This window comes from Taeniopygia guttata, chromosome 5, assembly GCF_048771995.1.
Source record: "Taeniopygia guttata chromosome 5, bTaeGut7.mat, whole genome shotgun sequence".
Taxonomy (NCBI): domain Eukaryota; kingdom Metazoa; phylum Chordata; class Aves; order Passeriformes; family Estrildidae; genus Taeniopygia; species Taeniopygia guttata.
In genome coordinates, this window is record NC_133030.1 from 58,407,587 (window position 1) to 58,429,159 (window position 21,573).

General features: G+C 44.5%; 1 protein-coding gene across 1 annotated transcript in view; it reads left to right on the forward strand.

Moving 5' to 3' along the window:
- Positions 1-13,294: 13,294 nt before the first annotated feature.
- The window catches only part of KCNH5 (potassium voltage-gated channel subfamily H member 5), a 160,341-nt gene continuing 152,062 nt past the window's right edge, over positions 13,295-21,573 (forward strand). Inside the window, exon 1 of the mRNA XM_030275155.4 lies at positions 13,295-13,595. Coding sequence (XP_030131015.1) covers positions 13,523-13,595 — 73 coding nt within the window. The 5' untranslated portion in view covers positions 13,295-13,522. The remainder of the gene's footprint in view (positions 13,596-21,573) is intronic.

Genomic DNA, 21,573 nt, shown 5'->3' on the forward strand with positions numbered 1-21,573 from the left:
TCAAATGCATCCAACTGTCTTCTGCTCAGCTCATGGGACAAGGCTTGGGCATCACCTGGAAGGAGGCTGAAATCATGGAAACACTTTGGTGTCAGGAGTTGATGTAACCAGGACAAAAGAATGGTTTAGAAGAGGCAGGCAGTTTTGCTTCACACCACAGATAATTCTGATTGTATTATGTTTTCTGGTTTTGTTGGCAAATATCTGACAGCATGAGACAACAAATGGATTTTAACTTATTGTTTTCTCTAAGGAAAGCATTATTTTTTAAAGATCTCCCCATTAAACCTGCATATACTTGGAGCTTGAAGAAAACAATCTGATGGAGCAAGGGGGAGGAAGGGGATGGAACAGCTGAAAATCTATTTGCTAAGTCCTGCAATGGAGAATACATATTTTAATGCAAAACAGTGATGACAAGGGAAGCTTTAGACAGCTTCAAAGCAAAAACATCCAGGCAGGCAGTCCTACAGGACTTCAAAACCTTTCGTGGAGACAAAGCTTTTTGTACATCAGAGCTTGAAATTCAAATCAAGCAGAGATCAAGCCAAGCCAGCTTGGAGCATTTTGCATTTCACTTGATGTCCTTAAAGGCTGCAAGAGTTCCTTTATCATTTTCTTGCATCACATGCCATTTTCGGAGCTGTTTTGCAGGAGTTTCTTTGCTCCTTTTCTTCCAGTTTCCTTGAGTGGTTACACAGATTTGTTGTGTATCACATGTGTTTTTTAAAGCTTTTGTTCAGCTGGATTCTCCTTCCCTCCCTTCAGCCTCAAAGGCAGATTTACAGGAATCTTTGACACTGCATTATTTTAAAAGCTTTGCTCTTCTTATCTTCATGGCCTTGGAGGTCACAAAGAACTACATGTGAGGATAAGCATCAGGTTCCCCAGCATGGAATAAAGTCAGACTGGATTGCAAAAAACACTTTAACACATAAATCCAGATACTCTTTGCAGTGTCTCCCCTCTCTCCTATCACTGATGAGATTTCTTGAATTTATTTAAAAGAAGACAGGAGGGAAAAGTGCCAGGAAGAGCAAAGATATCCCCAAACCTTTTTCAACGGACCTGAAATAACATTTTAATTCCATCCAAATAATGCTGGTTCAAGAGTGGCTCAGTAAAGATATTTTATAACAAAAGCAGCAAAGAAATTTTGTTGCCTAACTACTGATAGGGTTTATATTTCATTAATGAATGTCCAATATATCATCTCATGTAGAATGTTTTCAAATTAAAGGCAGAGAGGAAATTACATTTTCTTTTGTTGAAGGAGCAACTGGATATTGGAAAATAGTTGCAGGCTTTGCTGGATTTGATTCAGAGAAATTCTTACAGCTTGGTTATCCATTGCCTGTGTTTTGTACTGTAATTTCAGCCACACTGTTTTTCTCCATGTGCTGCTGCAACTAAGGAACCTGGATCTTTTATAACTTACAGCTCAGCTGTGGCAGAGATGGGGAACTAGGAGAATTTTGGGTATGAAACTTAGGTTTTCCCACATCCAGAGACAACTGAGATGGCTGGAGGGGTGGCACCCCAAATCTTGGCTCCCTGGGTGCAATATCAAAACCTGCACCAGCTGCCTCCTGATCTCCTGGATGAGACCCAGGTGGCTGAATTAGCATCAACCCAATCTCTGCTGGGACAAAGAATAAAAATGGGGCAAAGAATAAAAATGGGACAAAGAATAGAAATGGGACAAATCAGCCTGGTTTTGGCAGTGACACTTGTTACCCTTCAGGGCACCAAGGGGCTGGGTGGCACTTGGGGGTCTCATGGGCTCCCATTCTGTGTCCCTGGGGATTTCAGCATCCCTGCAGTGCATGGGTGCCACTTACAGCCTGGCAGGGAGTGAGGAGAGGGGCTCGAGAAAAGCTGTGCCCAGCCAGGTGTGGAGGGTTGAGGCAGGCAGAAATAGCTCTGCAGTGATTTAAGCAAGACAAAGGAGCAGTGCTGGTTTTGGCTGAGCCTGCTGTGGCTGAGGGAGATGAGGTTTATTTGGCCAGCAGTCATAAAATGTCTCCTTGTGTTCTTCTGCATTTCAGTGTTCTGTCTTTTCATAGAGAGCTCAGTTTGTCCCTCTTGCTCCTAACCCTTCTATCAGTGCCATGCTTTTAATCTGAAGACAGAAATTAGGCTGTCCTACAAGGAGAGGCTCCAGGAGCTGAGGTAAGGGACTGGAGTGGGATTTAAAAGGCAGTGGTTTCAAACTGAGAGAGGGCTGGCTTAGATTAGATATTAGGAGGAATTTCTGGACTGTGAGGGTGGTGAAACCCTGGCACAGGTTGCCCAGAGCAGCTGTGGCTGCCCCATCCCTGGGAGTGCTCAAGGCCAGGTTGGATGGGGCTTTGAGGAACTTGGTCTGGTGGAAGGGGCCCCTGCTCATGGCAGGGGATTTGGAATAGATGATCCTTAAGGTGCCTTCCAACCCAAACCATTCAGTGATTCTGTAACACTGACAGTCCCTTCAGCTCTGAGCAGTTTCTCCATCTGTGTGCTGGACACCAGCTGTGTGCCCAGGAGGAGGCTGCTGCTGCAGATCCCCAGCCCTGGCCTTCCTTGGAGGAACCCTGGAGTCTGTTGCATCACAGGCTCAGACAAGACGGGGTGGCACAGGAATCCTCACAAATGTAACAACCTTAATGGTGGCATTTGCAGTAAAATGTGAGAGGATGGTAATTCCTGCTGTGTGCCTCCAATTCTGATGCTATTTCCAGGCGAGGACAAGAGGATGATCTTTGCATTTTGCTCTGCTGCATAGGTCTGAGCTATTTGTTGCTTCCATAACCTTAAAGGTTGTTTCCAACTGGAATGGCTCTGGGATTCCATACTGAGTGGTGTCTTTCTGAGGAACCAGGTGCTCAGCCAGCTCTGGAGGATTTATCCAGCATCTCCCTCCTGCCAGGTAGGAAGGACAAGGAGTGTTCAGCAGTGGCTGGCAGAGGTTCTTGCTGAAAGGGAGGGGAACAAGCAGCCTCCTGCCACGCACAGGAGTGATTCCTGCCTCTCAAGATATTGGCATTTACTGCTCCTGAAACCACAGGTAGCAGCAGTCTCTCAGCATCTTCTGCTGTGAAGAGCCAGGTGAACCACTGTGCTCAACATTCACTCAACAGAAAAAGTGCTGTTGACCAAAGGAATATTGGTAAAAAGCCCTTCACTTAATTTAGTGTATTTTTGTTTAATTGTTCCCAAGACTTTTTTCAAGGAAGGGCAGTTCCAAATTTAGGTTAAATTGGCTACAGAATACACACCCAGCTGGAGATGCTGTTAGTTTTCAGTTTGGAGATCTCCTCAGAAACCAGTGAAATCTGTTGTGGAAAAGCCAAAAACCCCAAGTAATTTTGGCTTTAAACACCTGACCCACAATTAGCATTTTGCCTTTTTCTAAAGAGCAACACAGAAGCCTCAGGCTGTATGAGTGCTGGTTGCTTAGTCAGGAGAACAGGAGACTCAGGGTTCTACAGCTCCCTGCCAGGAGGCTGTAGCCAGGTGGGAGTTGGTCTCTTCTCCCAGGTCACAAGTGATAGCACAAGTGGAAATGGCTCAAGCTGTGCCAAGGGAGGTTTAGATTGGAAATTAGGAATAGCTTTGTTGCTGAAGGGGTGTCAAGCAGTGGAACAGGCTGCCCAGGGCAGTGGTGGAGTCCCCATCCCTGGAGGGATTTGAGAGATGTGTAGATGGGGATGTGGTTTCCTGGTGGGTTTGGCAGTGCTGGATTAACAGCTGGGCTCAGTGATCTTAGAGGGGCTTTTCGACCCTAATGATTCTGTGAATCCATTATTCTGCAATTTCCATGTGCAGTGATTGAGGACAGCATATTGCAGAGCACTCTGATGGTATGGGCTGGCTTTGTAGGTACAGAAACTATTTATACACCAGAATGTGACTCTGTGCCTGTGAGGGAGGAGAGAAATTAATTCAGGTGAATCTGGAGCATAATCTCTGTGCCCATATAAAGCCTTAAATGTTCCGTGGGATGCTTTAGCCAGCACTGGGAGATGAGGAGTCCCCGTGTGCACAGGCGAGGGTTTAAGCTGTATATAACCAACAGGGGGCATTAGGTTTATGCTTATTAAATGTGTATTTCTATTCCTAGCAGAGAAAAATCTCCAAGTAGTTTGATTGAAAACAGCAGGATGTGAATCTTGTACCCTATAAAAGATGCAGGATTCTGTTGTTTATTTTATTTTTTTTTCCATAAGGTTTAGTAACTGTATAAATCTGCCCTTCTTTGGGTCTAGCCTGTATCTATTCTGAGACAAAGATAAGCGAGATAGATGTAATTAACAATCAGATGATTTTTGCATGATTTGCAGCTCAAAAAGCACTTGAAAAATACAAGTGTTTCTGGTACAAATTTGTTTGTGTTGATAATTCCCAGTTTTCTAACCAGAAATTAATGTAAAGCTGCAATTATGTCTTTCTGATGGAAATGAGATTCAGCAGTGCACAGTCAACTGCTGCCCTTAATTTTGGAGAAATCCTTGCCCTGAATTATTTGATTACTGACAGTGAGGAGCTACAGTGCAAGCAAAATTATGGTCTTTGGAAATTAAAGTAATATTTATTACAGAGCTAATTATTATGGCTACAAACACTCATACTCCTGTACGTGGCTCTATTCATATTCACGGTCCTTTTGTATTTATATTTTGTATTCACAGCACTGACTGTTGGATTTTCCTCTTCACACTCAAAGTGGAAAACTGTAGCCTGCTCTGCACTCCTGTCACACCCCAGCAGCTGGAAAACTTTTTTAGGTGAAGTGATTTCTACAGTCTCTAGTTGAGCTGCATTTGGAAATATGGAAATAGATTAAGCAACTAGATGTCAAATAGTTAGGGGATACAGCTGTGACCTGCTTTATAAAGTAATGTCACAACAAATTATTGTCCCAAATGTTCAGATGCTCTGTTCCAGTAAGTTGATTTAATTACCTGCCTTATGTTAAAATGGGTTTTACCCCACCTAATAACTTCTTCCAAAGTAAAGTAAAAGTTAGGGTTTTGAAATAAAGAAATTATCAACCTCCAGCAGTCCAGCAGTTGCAGACTTTTTGCCTGGGATACTCTCAGCAATTCTTGATTCTAATGGATCAGTGGCACACAGTAACTCCTTTCCCCTGAGCCCTCTTTAAACCCCTGCCATATTAAAAAAAAAAAAAAAAAAAAAAAAAAAAAAAAAAAAAAAAAAGGCAAAATGAGCTTGGTTAATTTTTATCCAGCAAGAAGTTGTTTGGACGGAGGGTTGGATCCAATTAATCAGTGGCTTGACTCTGAGGGACACTTCATCCAAAGACTTTTCCATAGTCCCAATGTGCTGCAGGCAGTACAAGGTCTGTAGGCTTCAGGCTGGTCACCCACTGTAAACAGAAAAGTGTGTTTTATTTTACACTGTTTGTAAACACAAGCGAGGGAACCAGAACACGTAGGAAGATTTATTGGTTTTTTGTTTGTTTTTTTTTTTTTTTTTTTTTTTTTGGATGTTGCTTGGTCAATGCCCTGGCACATCCTTCCTTCTCACTGAGCAGAATTTTGTGTCCTCCAATACTTAACTCAGGCTGAGCAGCATTTTAAACAGGGTCCCATCTGCCGGGCCAGTTTGTGTTAGTGAAGAGTGCTGTTATTCTGTGTATCCAACAGAACAGCAAATTAGGGACACCTTTTCCATGCTAATCAATTAGTCACATAAGATGTTCCTGCTTTCCAAAGAAGTGCTGGAGTAGCAGCTGTGTGACTTGTTATGAAAGGTCTGTATGTCAGCAGATTCTGCCTCTATGTTGTGTTTTCTGCAGAGCCAGCAACAAATCCTAATAAAACTTAATGTGAGAAAACATTGCCAGTGAGGTGATAGGTTGAGATTAACTGCACTAAAAAGAGGCAATTCCATGCTCAGTCTTTTTTAACTTCTCTGAAGAGTCACTATTATAAACATACCAATTCAAGGGCTTCGTTCTGCTCCCGTGAAAATCAATATGAAAACTCACACTGAATTAATCTAAAAAAGAAAAAGCAGCCAGCCAGCCACCACTCATCCTACACTTGGACAGCTACACTTTCTGGCTTTCCAGTAACACAGGTTCTAACAAGTATGTTTAAACCCAGAATTAGCCCCATACTGAGCTCTAATGACAATTTCTAAAAAAAAAAAAAAAAAAAAAATAAAATTGCAGTTGAGGTAAGCTCTGATGCAAGTAATTTCCTTATCAAAGATAATTATTATAAACAAGTTTAAAATTGGAAAAAAATCCCCAACAACTTGTTCTTAACTGCATCACTTATTATAACATATTCCCCCCAACATATAAAGCATTTAACTTAGATTGCCTGCATTAGAAGCAAATGTAGGGTTTAACACCATTTTCTGGTGTTTGGGTTTTTAGGTATCTAAGTTCCAGGACATTTAATGTCACCCACTTATGTCCAACCTTGAGCTGCAAGAAAGTCTTGAGATTTTCTAGTGTACTTGAGGCACAATCCCCAGGCTCTCAGAGGTATCCCTGTAACATAAAATGTGGTGAACACAGTGGACTTTTAGTTCTGGGGAAGGTTTTTTTCTGTAGCTCCTGCTGGTTTCAGAAGAGGCCCCAAAACTGGGCATGATTGTGACATGGAGAAGTCTCCAGAAGAGGTGTCAGATGTGGGAATAATCTGTAAAACCTCTGGGGAGGAAAATGAAGTGTCTCACTTTGCTACAGGCACCCCTGATGACTGACTGGTCTGTCCCCCTTCCTGCCAGTGCTGCTGGGATTGTGACCTTTGGGGTGCAAGGGGGGATGTGATGCTATTTGGGGCTTCTATCAGACTTAATCCAGGCTGTTATCTGCTCCTACCAGAAAATAATATCCCTTTCTGCTATTAGGGTAGCATTTATTTCTGAGCTTCCTGCCCCTGTGGTGCCAAGGATTTATTGCTGGTTCAAGTAGTCCAGAGACTCCCCAAAATATGGAACCCTGGAGCCAAGAGCAGGGTTTTTTAACTGTATTGCAAACTGTACCCAGGAAGGACCTGTGAGCCTGTGCAGTCCTTGCCTCTGACTTGGATTTCCCCAGAGGATGATTTCCCTGCAAGGATGATTTTGGGGTAAAAATCCAAGATTAGTCAAAAAGGCCATGAGAAGCAGAATGTGCTTCTGTGACATGTTCTTAGATGGACACTACTTTAAATGCAAAATGCTTCTTCTAAGATAAACCAGTGGATTGTTTCCAATTCTGAATCTTTTCTGTGATGATTCAGCTATTGGCAAAAATAAGCTGAAGAGTACAATGTTGAAGCACTGGCATCCCATCTTCACATGATTGTTATTTAATGTGTTACCTGTCCAGGGTAAAAATATTTTCCCCTTAAAAAAAACCCAACAAAAATAGCAATCCTCACCCCCCCACCAAAAAAAAAAAAAAAAAAAAAAAGAAACAAACAAAAAAAAAACCCCAAAAAACCCCATCAAAACAACAACAACCCCACATGATGGAAGAACATTTTCTGCCCTTATTCCACATACCCTTTTGACTATTGAACACCAACTGTTTACTTTTCACATCTGACTCTGTGATTTACCCTTGTCCCAAACATTGCTTCCTGGGCATCTGCAAGCTGCCAGCCTGCTCATCCTGGGGTTTTGGGTTAAATCAGAGGACTCCTCTCTCCTTTTCCAAGTAGGAGTTTGAGATTTTCACCTCTTCTCTCCTGAAAGGTCCTAAAGACATGAAAACTTTCACTCTTATCACTGTATGCTTCCCTAGCCACAAATGTGCTGCAGCATGTGTCAGGATTTCCTTTCAGGGTTAGAATTATGAGCTCTGTGCCCTTGAAAATGAAGGACTTCTTTTTTTTCCAAGGAGAAAGTACACACAAGCCTTGGTTTGGACCTTGCAGCACCTGCCTGTTGCTGTGATAATGGACTTGGAAAGTTTTGATGCTGTTCAATTCTAGGTGTTATTTTAGGTCATTTCAGAAGCTTTAATGGCTCCCTGTGTCTGCACAGCTGGACTCATGATAACTGAAGCACAGACCTTGCAGGTGAAGTAATATGAAAAACAACATTAATAAAATGACAAGGTGTTAAAGGCTCATTTCTCAAGTGTCTGATTCGGGCTTAAGAAAAGTTTGTGGAAAAGCAAAATTGGGTTTCTAGGCACTCCAAAAGGAGGCAATGGCCATATAATGGCTGGGCTGCTTCTGGCCTTATGTCCGTGCATTGCAACACAGTCTTCAGTTACATTCCCCACAATATTTCATGTATGTGTGTGTGCAAACCTCCCCCACTGATTTCTGACTTGTGTGCAACTTTGGCCTGTAATATCTTTGGTGTGCCCACTAGAGAAAATGAAAGCTATGAAATAATAAGACAAGGGCTATAAAAAGTGTCATGGTAAAAACAATCAAGAGGTGTTACTGTTAAATCTCCTGTTAAACACGGATCTTCCTATCGGTGCTGGGATCCCTGACATGGGAAGAATGATATCTGAACTCCAATGATGTCAGAAGGCTAATTAATTACTTTATTATACTGTATTATACTATAACTATATTACAACAAGAAGAACTAACTAGCTAACTAGAAAACCAGTGACTCTCTCCTGAGAGTCCCAACACACACATGGATTCAATTAGTCAATGAATCCAAACAACCATCACCAGAATTCAGTCAAGCAATCACCTTGGGTAAACAATCTCCAGAACACATTCCACATGGCACAAACAGCAAATGAGGTAAGAATTGTTTTGATTCTCTTTTCTCTGCTTCTGTCAGGAGAAATCCTGAGAAAGCTAAGTCTCTCTCTGTTCAGAGGGCATGTGAATACCACATCTTCCATGAAGCTGTGCAAGTCATTCAAACCTAGGCTCTCCATTGCCCATTCTTCCTCTATTTTTCACGAGCTCCTGGGGAATGCAGAGGTTGTGCTCTGGAGAAATGCTTTGCTCTCACAGTTGTAACCAAAGCCTCCAGATACTGAATGCATAAACTTCTGCTGGACTTGGACTTCTCTGCTAAAGAATCCTGGATGTCTCAGGCTGGACACTCAGGTGATTTCCCTGGCCACTTTGACCTTAATCTCCCTGTGCCCCAGTTTCCTGTCTGATCCTGGTATGACAAGGTAAAATGCAGAAGATATTCAGTGGTGCCTACAGAGCACCAGCAGATTAGTGATGAGCACCACACACACAAAAAATTAATCATGCCATACTTGAGCAGAGGTTGGCTGGGGTCCCGGGAACGTGGCACAGGGCCATGTTTAATGAGAAGTGTAAAAGGGAAGGGCTTAGCCATTATCCATGCACTGAGCCATCCTCAGTGCATCCCAGGTGCAAGATACACAGGGAGCCTTAATTCTTAATTCCTGTGTGCTTGACTCAGCTGAATGCTGTTGCTTCCCTTAAATTCTGCAATCTTTTGCTTTGCACTGCCAAAGGGACTGAGGGACAGGAGATTCATAACCTCCAGGTCTAGTTGTCCAGACTTAACTTGCCCAGCACAACAGAGAATAAAGAATTCTCATTGGTGCCAAATTAGAATCCAGCGAGTACTTTAGGTCTGAGATTTCATCAATACTTTCCATCAATTTTTATACCAAAAGCAGTGACTTTTGTCAAGTTTTTATTGATTTCCTGTCTGCCAAAGTGCTTTTTCAAATTTGTAATGGGGTAAGAAGCAAAACCTCCCAAAACAGGGAAGGAAAGGAACTGCAATTTTTTATTTTTAGGAAAGAAACAGCAATTTATTTCCTCCCCCTCTCTGTTTTTTTGTCACCTAAGTATTTTTTCTGGTATTATCAGCTGCTGCTATGAGCAGAGGTATTTCCTCCTTTTTGAAGGCTACTTTCTGAAGGCAATGCAGGAATGCAGATCTGATGCCATCCCCTCAGCAACTTTCAGACTCGGATTCCACCTTTATGGTGAGCAGGCTCAGAGATGGTGCTTTGCTTCCTGCATATTTCTGATAAACCCCCCCACAGTTCTTGGGTGATGTTTTTGGAAGCAGGTAAAAAAAAAGCCCCTGACCTTATAGTCCTCCCTGCTGAGGAGAAAAAGTTGCAGTATGAGCTCCCCTGTTGTCGCACCCCAGTATCTGACAACAGATGTAATTTACTCATGGAGAAAGATTTATTAAGGGTTTGATGCCTCTTAGCAGAAAAGTCTCTTCTGTCACATTATTTGGTGCAGATTTTTTTTGCCTTTAAGGAGAAAACTCTACCTGCTTTTCCACCATTTAACATCCTTCAAATGTTTCTCTCTGACATTTGTTTCCCACTTGAGCTGTTACAGTAATACATGCAGGTCATTGGAAATCAAATATTGCTAATTTGGAGTTCATATGTACAAGTCACATTGTTCATAACAAAAGCCCATGGTCATCTTGATGATGGTTTTTAGAATGGGAAGTCTTCTGTGTACACCTGGGGTAGAAAACAGCTCTGAGCCTTGCCAGGGGTATCCTGTGACTCAGTTCTGCTCACAACTTTTCTAGACCTATGTGGGTCAGTCTCATTGGGCCCCCAGGGCAGTCCCAGGGAACCTGACTCACCTTTTACACCCAGCACTGAGAGCAAAGGAAATGTGGATCTGTTCAGCAGCTGGGATGTGCCAATGACTCAGGCTGCTGGATTGGATCAGTGCCTGACCTGTTTATGCTGCTCTGTGTCTCCCTCCTCTCCTAGGAGCCCTGGGAGCGATGATTCTTCATTTCATAAATTCACAGAAGACACATTTAAAGCTCTGTGCTGTGAATAAGAACCAGTTCTGAAATGTTTAATAGTCCCTGAAGTAAAATAACCCTCTCCTGTAAGTTTAGATTCCAAGGGTCAGCTCTTCACTTCATCGTGTGTGCTGTCTCCACGTGCTGTGGGAGCTCTGTGCTTGCCTACTGCTGGGTGGATCTGAGGTATTGTGCCTTTTGAAAAAAAACCCAGAAAACAGGTAAGTCACTCTGACAGGTGCTTCAAATTTCAGAAGAAAGGAAATGCTGAAGGAGAAGAGGAAGGAATCAATCATGTTTGCTTTTGCTCTGGTACAGCAATGTGTTCATTCCCTTTCTGCCTTTTTCCTTTTGGGAAAGGAAAACTACTTTCTTCCCTTAAAGAAATAAAGTTTGCAAGCCAGGAAGAAAGAAGAACTAGGAATGTTCTGATCATCCATCAGGAATGTTGTTACATTTAGCTTAGACTACTTTTTTCCCCCTTTTAATATTTTAACAATTAATTCCTTAAAATTGAAAATGTTTTGACTTACCTATTCTGGGGAAAAAAAGAAGGCATTTTGAATCACAATGGGTTTTCTGCCACAGTTAAGAACAGCTGGTTGAGACTGGGGTATTTTTGATCTGGAAAGAAGCTGCCTAGTTGTCTTTTCCTACTTACACTGACTTCAAACCTTTCTGACAGTTTCCTGTGTGGTGGCTCAATGCTGCTTCCAAGCACAATTCGAAGATTCCCAAAAGAAGACAAAGAGTCTCTTTGCAGTTCCCAGTTTGCCTTCTTTGTCAGACTCTTCTTTTCAAGGTTATCTTTAGCCTCATCCAGCATTCCAGGAAAAGAAAGAAGTGTCCTCTGGAGTTTTTTGCAACCTTGGTATAGAAACATCCCACCACATCTTGCCATTTCTATCTGACGTCTGTGACATTTAAAGATACGTTTTTGGAGCTTGCCCCTCTCCATAACCTATTGTTTAATGAGTGCCACTGGAAATACAGCAACAGAACTTAAACGAGGGATCTGAAGTCGAGGAGATGGAGCAGGGAGGATGGAGTGACTCTTGGGCATGAAAAATTTAGTGGAAAGGGTGAGCAAGAAGGGGTTTGATGAAAAGGGGTGTGGGAGGGCAAGTAGCAAGTCCAGGTTTCAAAAGGAGGTTGGGAAATGAGTAGAAAAATTCAGATTGGTTGGGAGGGAGGGAGGGAATTGGGGAGCAGAGCTCCTGGCAGCACTGTCCAGACAGGTCAGTAACACAGTATTTGCCTGTGCACAGCTGGGTTAGGTGAGCTACAGCTCACTTGAAACAAACAAAGGTGTTGCCCTCTGCCATCTAATTACCGGGAGAAAAATTTCCCTGTACCTCGGGGCGGCACTCAGCAGGAGCATCTTTTAAACCACATCACTCTAAGGAAACCCCTGAAGATGCCTGGGAGGAAAACAGGAATGTTTGACAAATCAGGTGTGGTTCGCACCTCAAACTTGTTTTCTGTCAGCATTCCCAATTGAGCTACTCTTGATTTGCATTTGTTTAAACGAAAGGAAAACCAGGCATTTTCCAGGGACAGCAGTACTGGCACCCAGGAAAGTGCTGCTCCATCAACAGCTCCGGGTGTGGTAGAGAGTTTAAATTTAAGCCGTGGAGTGCAGGTGACCTCAGTGTGCCTTGCTGGACCAAGACTCAAGCACAGGAAGGAGCAGGTGTTGCAAGCAGAATGAAAAAATAAATAAATTGATTTTTCCACAGTGGAATGATGTCCGCTGGGAGAAGCACTGCTGCTTGTGCCAACCAGGGCAGGAGCGTGCGGCACACCCCGCTGTGCTCTGCAGAGCTCGCTCCTGCTCTGGACAAACACTGATTTTCCATGTCTTAGTTCCTGCTACGATCCTTTCCTGTCTGCAGCAGCATGCAAAATTAACAGAGGCAGAAGCAGTAGGTCGAGAAATTCCTTCCAGGATTTTACTGTCCGCAGCTTTAAAAAATACTGTCCTAGTGAAGAAAGGGCTGGGGGGAGGCCGGCGCTGGCTCAGGAATGGGGCGCAGCGGAGCTCGGGTGTGGCACTGACTCACCTGCTCCTCCGGGGCTCCGGCGCGCACAGCCTGCTCCCTGAATAGGTGCAGAAAAGAGGTTTCCAGCCCCAAATCCCCCTCCTGTTGAGAGGGGAGAATCCTCAAAGAAATATCTTGATGGCTTCAGGAAAGGTAGCGGCATTTAACACGTTACGTTGCACTTTGCGTTTATCTTTTGCGGGCAAAGTGCGGCCGCCTTCCAGTGTGCCACACAAGCATTCCCGAGTGTTTCCCCTCAAACCCAAACCGCTGGGGGAAAAAAAAACCCCAAACAAACCAAAGAACAACCACAAACAAAACAATGTAGAGATGCAAAAACACGGGGTTTGCGTGAGTTTCGCTCAGGGCAGAACTTCGCAGGGGATAAGCAGCGGGGGGGATGCTCGGGGGATGCTCGCGGACTCCGGGCGGTGCCGGCCGCATCCTCCCCATCCCCTCCCGTTCCCTCGCATCCTCCCCATCCCCTCCCGTCCCCCCCCATCCCCGGGCGTCCCCCGGCCCGGCGGGGCGGGCGCGCAGGCGCAGGGGGGGGCGGGCGCGGCGCTGGGAGCGCGGAGCGCGGCGCGGCCCCAGACCGCGCTGCAGCCGCCGCGGGGGCGCCACTACCATGAGCGGCCGCGGCCGCCCCTGCGCGACTCACGGGCACCGGGCGCTGCCGCCGCCGCCGCCGCCGCCGCCGCCGCCGGGCCCCCCCCGCCGCCGCCGCCGCCGCCGCTGCCGCCGCGCACCCCCGGCCCCCGAGCCCGGCGCGCTGCAGGATGCCGGGGGGCAAGAGAGGGCTGGTGGCACCGCAGAACACCTTCCTGGAGAACATCGTCCGGCGCTCCAGCGGTGAGAGGTTTCCCCCCGTCATCCATCCATCCGTCCGTCCATCCATCCCTCCCGTCCCTCCGGCGTTGCCGTGTCAAAGCGGTGCCTTCAAGGAACGGGATCCGCTCATCCCCTCCGGAGCATCCCCTCGCGGTCCTTACCCTGTCTCCCGGCACTTCTTACATCGCAGTCGCTACTGCCAATTCGAACCTTCTTCTCTTTTATGAGACAATAAATTGTCATCCTCTCCGCTCATTTTTTTTTTTTTCTTGTTCTTTAGTTTTGTAATAATTAGGACTTGCAACTATTTCTATTCAGGGGGTTCCAAGTTTTTTGCAATTCTTTAAAGTCTGGCACTTTTAACTCTGTGGCGAAGGTGCTGGGTAAGCGGTGAGGGAGTGACTGTGGTGGGGATGATGGCAATCCAGTGGCTGAGTAAACGGGTAAAGAACTGTCTGCAGTTGCTCATTTACTGCTCCTCTGTTAGGTGAATATTTGCAGGGCTAGCTCAGGACTGTTTTTCCTTGCTGCCGGAGTTAATTCCACCCTGTCTAGTGCAAAGCACTGATCAAGAGCTCTGTACACAGCTCCATTAAAGTTACGATGTGTTTGCAGCCCACTGTCTCTTTGGGTGTGCTGGTGTAGATGCTGCTTTAGGCAAGACCTTTGATAGTTACGTTCATTTTTTAATGTAGTTTTTGCACTGGTCAGAGCTACTGAGACATAGAAGTGTTTGCATAAATGTAGGAGAGCTCAGCTTTGGGTTTTGCTAAAAGATAACTCCTTGGTCAGCCCAAGTTTAGGGCGATGCTGCCATGGGGAAGCACTGCTGTGCCAGTGTACACCTGGAGACAGGAGGGGGAAAGGTGAGCAGAGCACTGAGAAGAGTTACTACATTTAGTATTAATCAAGACACCAATGGGTTGTGAAATGATGCGGAAAAATGTTCCTTTCCACCTTTCCATATTGCACAGGGCTGGGTGTACCTCCCAGCCACACCAGTGTGGTCTGGTGTGCTGGCTTGGAGTGGATTTTGATGGCAGGTAGTGAACTGGGGGTTCATGGATTTTCCTCATGAGCAGGAGTGGGATGTGGAGTTGGAATTTGTTTTAAAATGTTGTATGTTAAAATGCCAGCTTTGTATTAAGCTGTTTTTGGGGGGCTTCCTCTGTCAGTTCTGTTGGACTCCCTGTCAAGCCCTGTAGCTGCCCGATCTCCAAGAACTGCCTTCCCACAGTAGTGTATTTATTTCCCAGAATATTAAATGCAGGTTTAATTAATAGGCATTTATATAGCACTTTCCCTCTGACAATTTCAAAGTGTTGAGTGGAATTTAATTACACTTCACGGCTCCTTGTGGAAGAGGATGTACAGAGGCTTTCTCAACCTGTTCATCAAATTGTGGCGTAAATGGGGGCTTGGGGCATCACAGCTGATTTCCCTAGGTCATGCAGCATGTTGGTGGCAGGGCTGGGAGCATGGTTTGGGAATGCCATGGTTTTGTATTGTGCTCTAATTAAATCACACATCCTCCCTGTGAAAGCTCAGTAAAGCTTTGAGACATCAAAAATTGGAAAAGCTGAGAAGGCTTTTGAACATTATATTTTAAAAGCATGTATCCCCACCAGTTTTTAACCTAGTCTAATTTAGAGCATAAATCATGCTGATCTGGTCATTCATTCTGCTTTTTCTCTGCCACTGATGATGTCTAAGCATGGTGCTACCTAGAGAGGTAAATCTTCTCTGTTGGACACGAAGAGGAAAGTAGATTGGGAATTTGTATTTAACTCATGTAAGTTGTCAGTGTTGTGAGCTGAAACATGATTTAGTTCTTATTTTCGTCATCCAGGACATAGCCTTATTTATCCTTTATAGAAATAAGAATTTTTATTGGATTCAGTACTGTTTAATCCAAACTTAATAGTATACAGTGGAGCAAATCTGGTTCAGGTATCTCCTGCCAGTGCTCGGAAGAAGACAAGGATTTGGTCTGCTGGCTGTATGCTGGGTTTGTTTTTAGACTTGGATTCACCAAGTTCCAAGGGGTTTTTCACTGACAATTTGAGGGATGGGATGAAGGAAAGACTGATGATTGCTTTTAAAAATACGTCTTCAGCATTCCCCCCAAAAAAGCCTTTCTGTCACCATTACTGGTTCAGGAACCTTCTCCTTCGAGATTTGTCACATTTATGCAATCCCATTGCACTTCTTGATCATAAATCTTTTCTTAACAACCCAGAGAAGGTTTGTAGGTATGGGTAATAACTTCTATTAGGCTACGGGTACTGCTGGAAAAAATCAGGCAGGTATTTCAGCAGATAGGCTCTTCTTCAGGTGAAATAGAAAAATGGCTTCAAAATGAAGTGTTGATGGAGACAAATTACTCAGAGTTACCAGAGATGGATCCTAATAACAAAATTTTTAGACATATTTGTAATAATTTTAAAATGTGGAAAGTCAGGACTAGGAGCGGGTGTAGTAGGAACACAGCGTGCAGGCTTGGTGTGGTGTCTACCCTGGTGTTGAAAGAAATCATATATTGAATTTTTAGCATTATTTGGGCACTTTTGTTTAGGAATATCATGAACCCTTCCTTTTTGCCTCATCTTTGGCTGCTCATTAGGTTGAAATTGTGGGAGAAGCACTCAGAGGATGCAGCCAAGAGCAAAGCACCAAGGAGCCGAGCAGAAAGGAACGGGGTGGCTGAGACCAGGGTGGCCATGAAATGGTGTGACCATGGCTCCTTGCCCTCTGTGTTGGAGAGTGGGAGAGCTGGGCTGCCCTGCTGGATGCCCCTCTCCCTGCCAGGGTGTTTGGGAAGGATGGAGCTGCTGTCAGAGCGATGGAGAGGTCCCACAGTGTCACCTTGCCTGGGGGACAAATGTCTCCTTTAGACAACTTTACACCTAGTGGTTTTTGGTCAGCGTTGAAGGTCAGTGTTTGGGCAGCATCACAGGCTGCAGGTCCTTCCCAAAGCATGGGGGGTGCATGGCAGCCTCTGCTTTGCAGGGTCTGTGCCCTCACCACAGCTGAGCTCCACTTAAGGAGAGCCAAAGCCCATGGGGAGAGCGAGGTCTGTCCTTAGGGCTGCTGTGCCTGGTGAAGGGGACAAGCAGACCTGTCTTCAGGGTAATCTCAATGCACTCTCTGCAATATATTTTTTTCTCCTTCTTCTTTTAAAGCACAGTGAAAATACATTGAGGCTTATCTGAGGCTCACAAAGGTTGATCTGATCTCGCTACAGCCTTGGCTGTGCCCTAGATCTTAAGAGCACCAGGTGTTTTGCTGAGCTGAAAGGTGTTTTGTGAGAGGACTGAGCTAAATCACATTAAGGTGACTGCCTTTTACTGCCATTAGTCTTTGGGATGTTTAATAAGGACCATCCTAAGGGCAATGTTCTCTCCCAAGATGTTCTCAGCAGGCTGTGCCCGTTATTACTGATATTGTTGTTCACTTCAGTGCATTCAGAGCTCTTACTGATACTGACCTGTGCTCAGCAGGTCAGCACTGTGGAAGTAAAGAGGGTACAGAATTGGGCAAGTCTCTAGATCAGGGCTGGGATTTATGGACCTGTCCCATGGGCAAAGTCATCCAGCGAGTTGAGCCATGCAAATTTTTTCTTGCCTTCACAAATTCTTTCAGCAGAAAAATTAAGTAGATGGTAATGGCCATAATTTGCTTTTATGGCAGAGCATGAATTTTTGGAAAGGGTGACTCTAGGACTTGGCAGCAATCCACAATAAAGACTGATAACAGTTTGGAAGAGGGGATGAATTTAGTGAAAAACTATATATAATCTTATCTATATGATAAGAGTCATCATTATTGGATATTGTTTCTGTTGCAATAACTCTTAGAAGCTTCCTCATGAAGGCGGGTCTTTCACAAAAGCATGCTGACACTGGGATGAAATCTTGGCTCCCTAAGGCTTCCTTGGGAATTTCAGCATGAGTTTTAATGAAGCTAGCATTTTATTCCTGGCCTTTTTCAGTGTTATGCTATATTCCTAAAAAGCAATTCCTTCACACAGACCTTGATGCCCTGCTGGGTCCCTGTGACTGGTGGGTGAAAGGATCAGGCATTTTCATAGGTGATTTTTGTCAAGGTGGGTTACCTGGAAAGGAAGGGGAAACAAGTGTCACATACGTAGCAATAAGACACCTTTTAAATTTTTATTCCACTGGTATTACAGATAAAATAAGTGTCTCTTCTCTCTTCTGCTCTTACTAGCTGTGTAGGGTTCCTGTCTTCCAGGCAGGGATGTGGGATGTGATGCATGTGGGCTTCTCTTCCCTACATTAAAACAAGCTGCGTTTTCATCTGGCACCGATTAAATTGCACATGCTGCACAGAGAAAGTTCTTTAAAGCAAAGTACTTCGAGTTTAGTGGATGTCTATCACTTGGGATCCTCTGAGAAAAATGCAGAGCTCAGCAATTCCCTAAATCCCTGCATAAAAGCAGGATGCACCATGGGGTGAAAGTTTCCATCCTCCAGTTCAGCTCAGAAGTTAAAGAAGGGATTACCAAGGTGTTCATGTCATTGGGGTTTTATTTGGCATTCGAAGGCACAGGATTCCTCCTGCAGGTTCTGTGACTGCAGGGCACTCGCTGGCACGTAAATCAATGCAAAGTGGATTTTTACACTGACAAGCATTGCTAGATGGCATGTGTGAGGGGTTTACAATTGCAGACACCCTGTTTTCCTTGCTTTTCAAGTGGGCTCGCTGAGTGCAGACAGATTAAGCATCTCTGACTGCTGCTGAAACTGGGGAGCTCTGCATAGTCTGAAGTGTTTATTTTTACTTTAAAACATAGTTATGGAAGCTCTGTGCCATTTTCTTAATTTAGAAAATTAAAGAATGCCATGTTGTTAGCAAAAGGAAAAGCTGGATTTCCTTGAGATATGATCAGCTGATTTGTGGTCTCGCTTCTAATTGTGGCCCTTCCCTTCCCTTCCCTTCCCTTCCCTTCCCTTCCCTTCCCTTCCCTTCCCTTCCCTTCCCTTCCCTTCCCTTCCCTTCCCTTCCCTTCCCTTCCCTTCCCTTCCCTTCCCTTCCCTTCCCTTCCCTTCCCTTCCCTTCCCTTCCCTTCCCTTCCCTTCCCTTCCCTTCCCTTCCCTTCCCTTCCCTTCCCTTCCCTTCCCTTCCCTTCCCTTCCCTTCCCTTCCCTTCCCTTCCCTTCCCTTCCCTTCCCTTCCCTTCCCTTCCCTTCCCTTCCCTTCCCTTCCCTTCCCTTCCCTTCCCTTCCCTTCCCTTCCCTTCCCTTCCCTTCCCTTCCCTTCCCTTCCCTTCCCTTCCCTTCCCTTCCCTTCCCTTCCCTTCCCTTCCCTTCCCTTCCCTTCCCTTCCCTTCCCTTCCCTTCCCTTCCCTTCCCTTCCCTTCCCTTCCCTTCCCTTCCCTTCCCTTCCCTTCCCTTCCCTTCCCTTCCCTTCCCTTCCCTCTTCCTAATTTTTTTTTTTTTGTAATTTTTTCCAATTTTTTTGTTTATTTTTCTTTCTCATCTTCCGTTCTGTGCTTGGTGGGCTGGGTTGTTACTGGGGGAGGTTTCCATCCTCCCTTTTGGGGGAACTTTGAGCGCTACTGAGCCACAAGAGGTCACTGCAAGAGCTGCTGCATTCCCAGGTTAATGTTGAAACCTAAGAGAAGAAAAAAAAATTAAATTGATTAGTTTTTTTTTGTTTTGAGGAAACATTCAGGTTTTCTTCTTGCAGTTGGAAGGAGTATGCAGCCAAAGGATAATGTCAGGAAGTGGAAATACATTTAATTAGCCTGTTTTATGGGGCAGTGTCTGGTGGTGAACTGGGATTTTAAGTTATTCTCTTGCAGAGCTGAAGGAAATAGGATTTTCTGATTTGATAACATTAAATAATAGAAGATTTTGGAGTTGGCACTCTAATAAACTGCTTTTCAGATTTAAAAAAAAAAAAAAAAAAGCTTGTTTAATCATCACACTCAGGGGACTGGCTATTGTTTGTAACTGCTGAGCTGGGTACCCCAGGTGGCCAGGGCCTGACTCCCCACCTGGGAGGGGTTCTGGGATCAGTCCTGCTGGAAGCTTTGCTCCAGCCACTGGCACAGAGAGGAGAGCACAGGACAGGGTGCAGCTGATTTTTGCCCAAACAGGATTTTTTGAGAAGCAGCCAAGGCTCAGTGTTTGCAAGAGGAGTCCCGTTGTTGAAATCCTATTGCCACAATTTTCTCCTCTGGGGATGTGAAGGCAGCACTCTCATTTGTATAAAGCTGGAAGTCTGAATTCTGCTCCTCCCTGAGGCTGCCTCTGTGCCTTGAGTGAGAGTTACAGCGTGCTCCAGTTTGAATTTAGTCTCAGTACATCTGTGTTGTGTTCTGCATAATTTTAATAGAGAGCAGATTCAGCAGTGGCATTTAGATGATAACTGGGATAGGTGAGGGTTAGTTTAATTCTAGGATAAATGGATGTGTGGGGAGAAACTATGATCAGAATTGTTGGAAATGTCATTTTTCAGGTAATTCATAGAGATGCTGTCATGTCCTATTGCCTCAGAGCTCTTCCTGGGGTCAGTGATGTGCCACAGTAAAGGCAGGGGCTGTTTGTGGGCTCTACATTCCAAATGATTGCAGTTAATTTTCTTAGTTTCGAGAATTTTCTTAGGTTTTTTAGTTAATTTTCTTAGTTTCAGGCAGGCTCCAATTTTTCTTCTTGAGCTCACTTGCTAAATTGCTGAAAGCTGCTGTGTTCCCAGCTGAGTGGCTTACATGTGGATTTAATATTTCAGCCAGCGCTGGGTTATTCATCTTCTGTTTTATTTGAGGAGCACGTTTTTGAGGCAGGAAGTGGATAATTTCAGCATAGTGTGATGACACCTTGCTCTGGGTTTAGCTGCATCTTCATAATATGAGTATTAAATAAAGACAGCACTGGCACAGAAAGGTGACGTAAAGAGTCAGTCCTTTGAGAGTTTTTCTTTTTTTTTTCAGGCAAGCAACACTTAATGTACTGGTTAAATTGGATGACACTGATGTTTTGCATGCTTTAAAGACACTGGGGAAATTATAGCTTTGTTAGAAAACAGCACTGTGGTTTTACAGACAGGAGGACAAAGTGCTGGTGGAGGTTGTGCTTCAAGAACTGAGGTTTGTCTGCAGCCAGCCCCAGAGCTGGAGGGATACTGGTGCCTGTTGAGGCAGATTTCAGAGGGCTGTGCCCTCCAAGATGATTTAGGATCTTCCATGGGGACACAGCACATCTTGAGCACATGGTTGGAGTCACCACAGACAACACCAGGTATTGTCAGGGCCAGGACTTGTTTAGGAAATATAAGAAAATAGAAAAAGAGAATGTCTTTAGTACACCCACAGAGGAGCACCACCAGTTTTCCAAGATGCTCTAAACAAGTCTGTAGGAATATGCTGACCCTGTGTAGTTTTGAGGAGGATCAACTCACAGCAGTTGAAGTAGTTTGGGGCTTTTACATTAGCGAAAAAAAGGCAAATTCCAGATATTTCCCAGCCCCCAAGAGCTCTGAGCTGCCTTTGCTGTGCAGTGGAAGGGTGGTAGTTCTGAAGGACAGCTCTGTGTAAAGTTGATAGAGGTAGGAATTTGTTCTAGATGGAAACTCTGCTTCTTTTTGTTATTATAATCATTATTGTTGTTTGTGTTCTGCTACTGCTTATTTTCTTTAGAACATCTTTTCAGTGGTGACCTTTCTAAAAAAGGTCAGTTGCCAATTTCCTTGAGAAGAAAGGGAATTCTCAAAAATGGTGATTTAAACAATTTTGGTTGCAAGTGGTACCCAAGCATTCTTGAGAAAAGATGATTATAGACAACGTTTCTCACTTGGTTAAGCATATCTCCTGGAATGATTTAGCTGTTCTTGCTCTCCTGTCATTACATAACATGAATTTTACACTGCTTTAGGCATTTTGTTAGTTAAAAAAATTGCTCGCGCACTGTGGTCTTTTTATTTTGTTTTAATAACAAACACAAGGCTCAGCACCGTGTTGAGTGCTAGCTACTGCA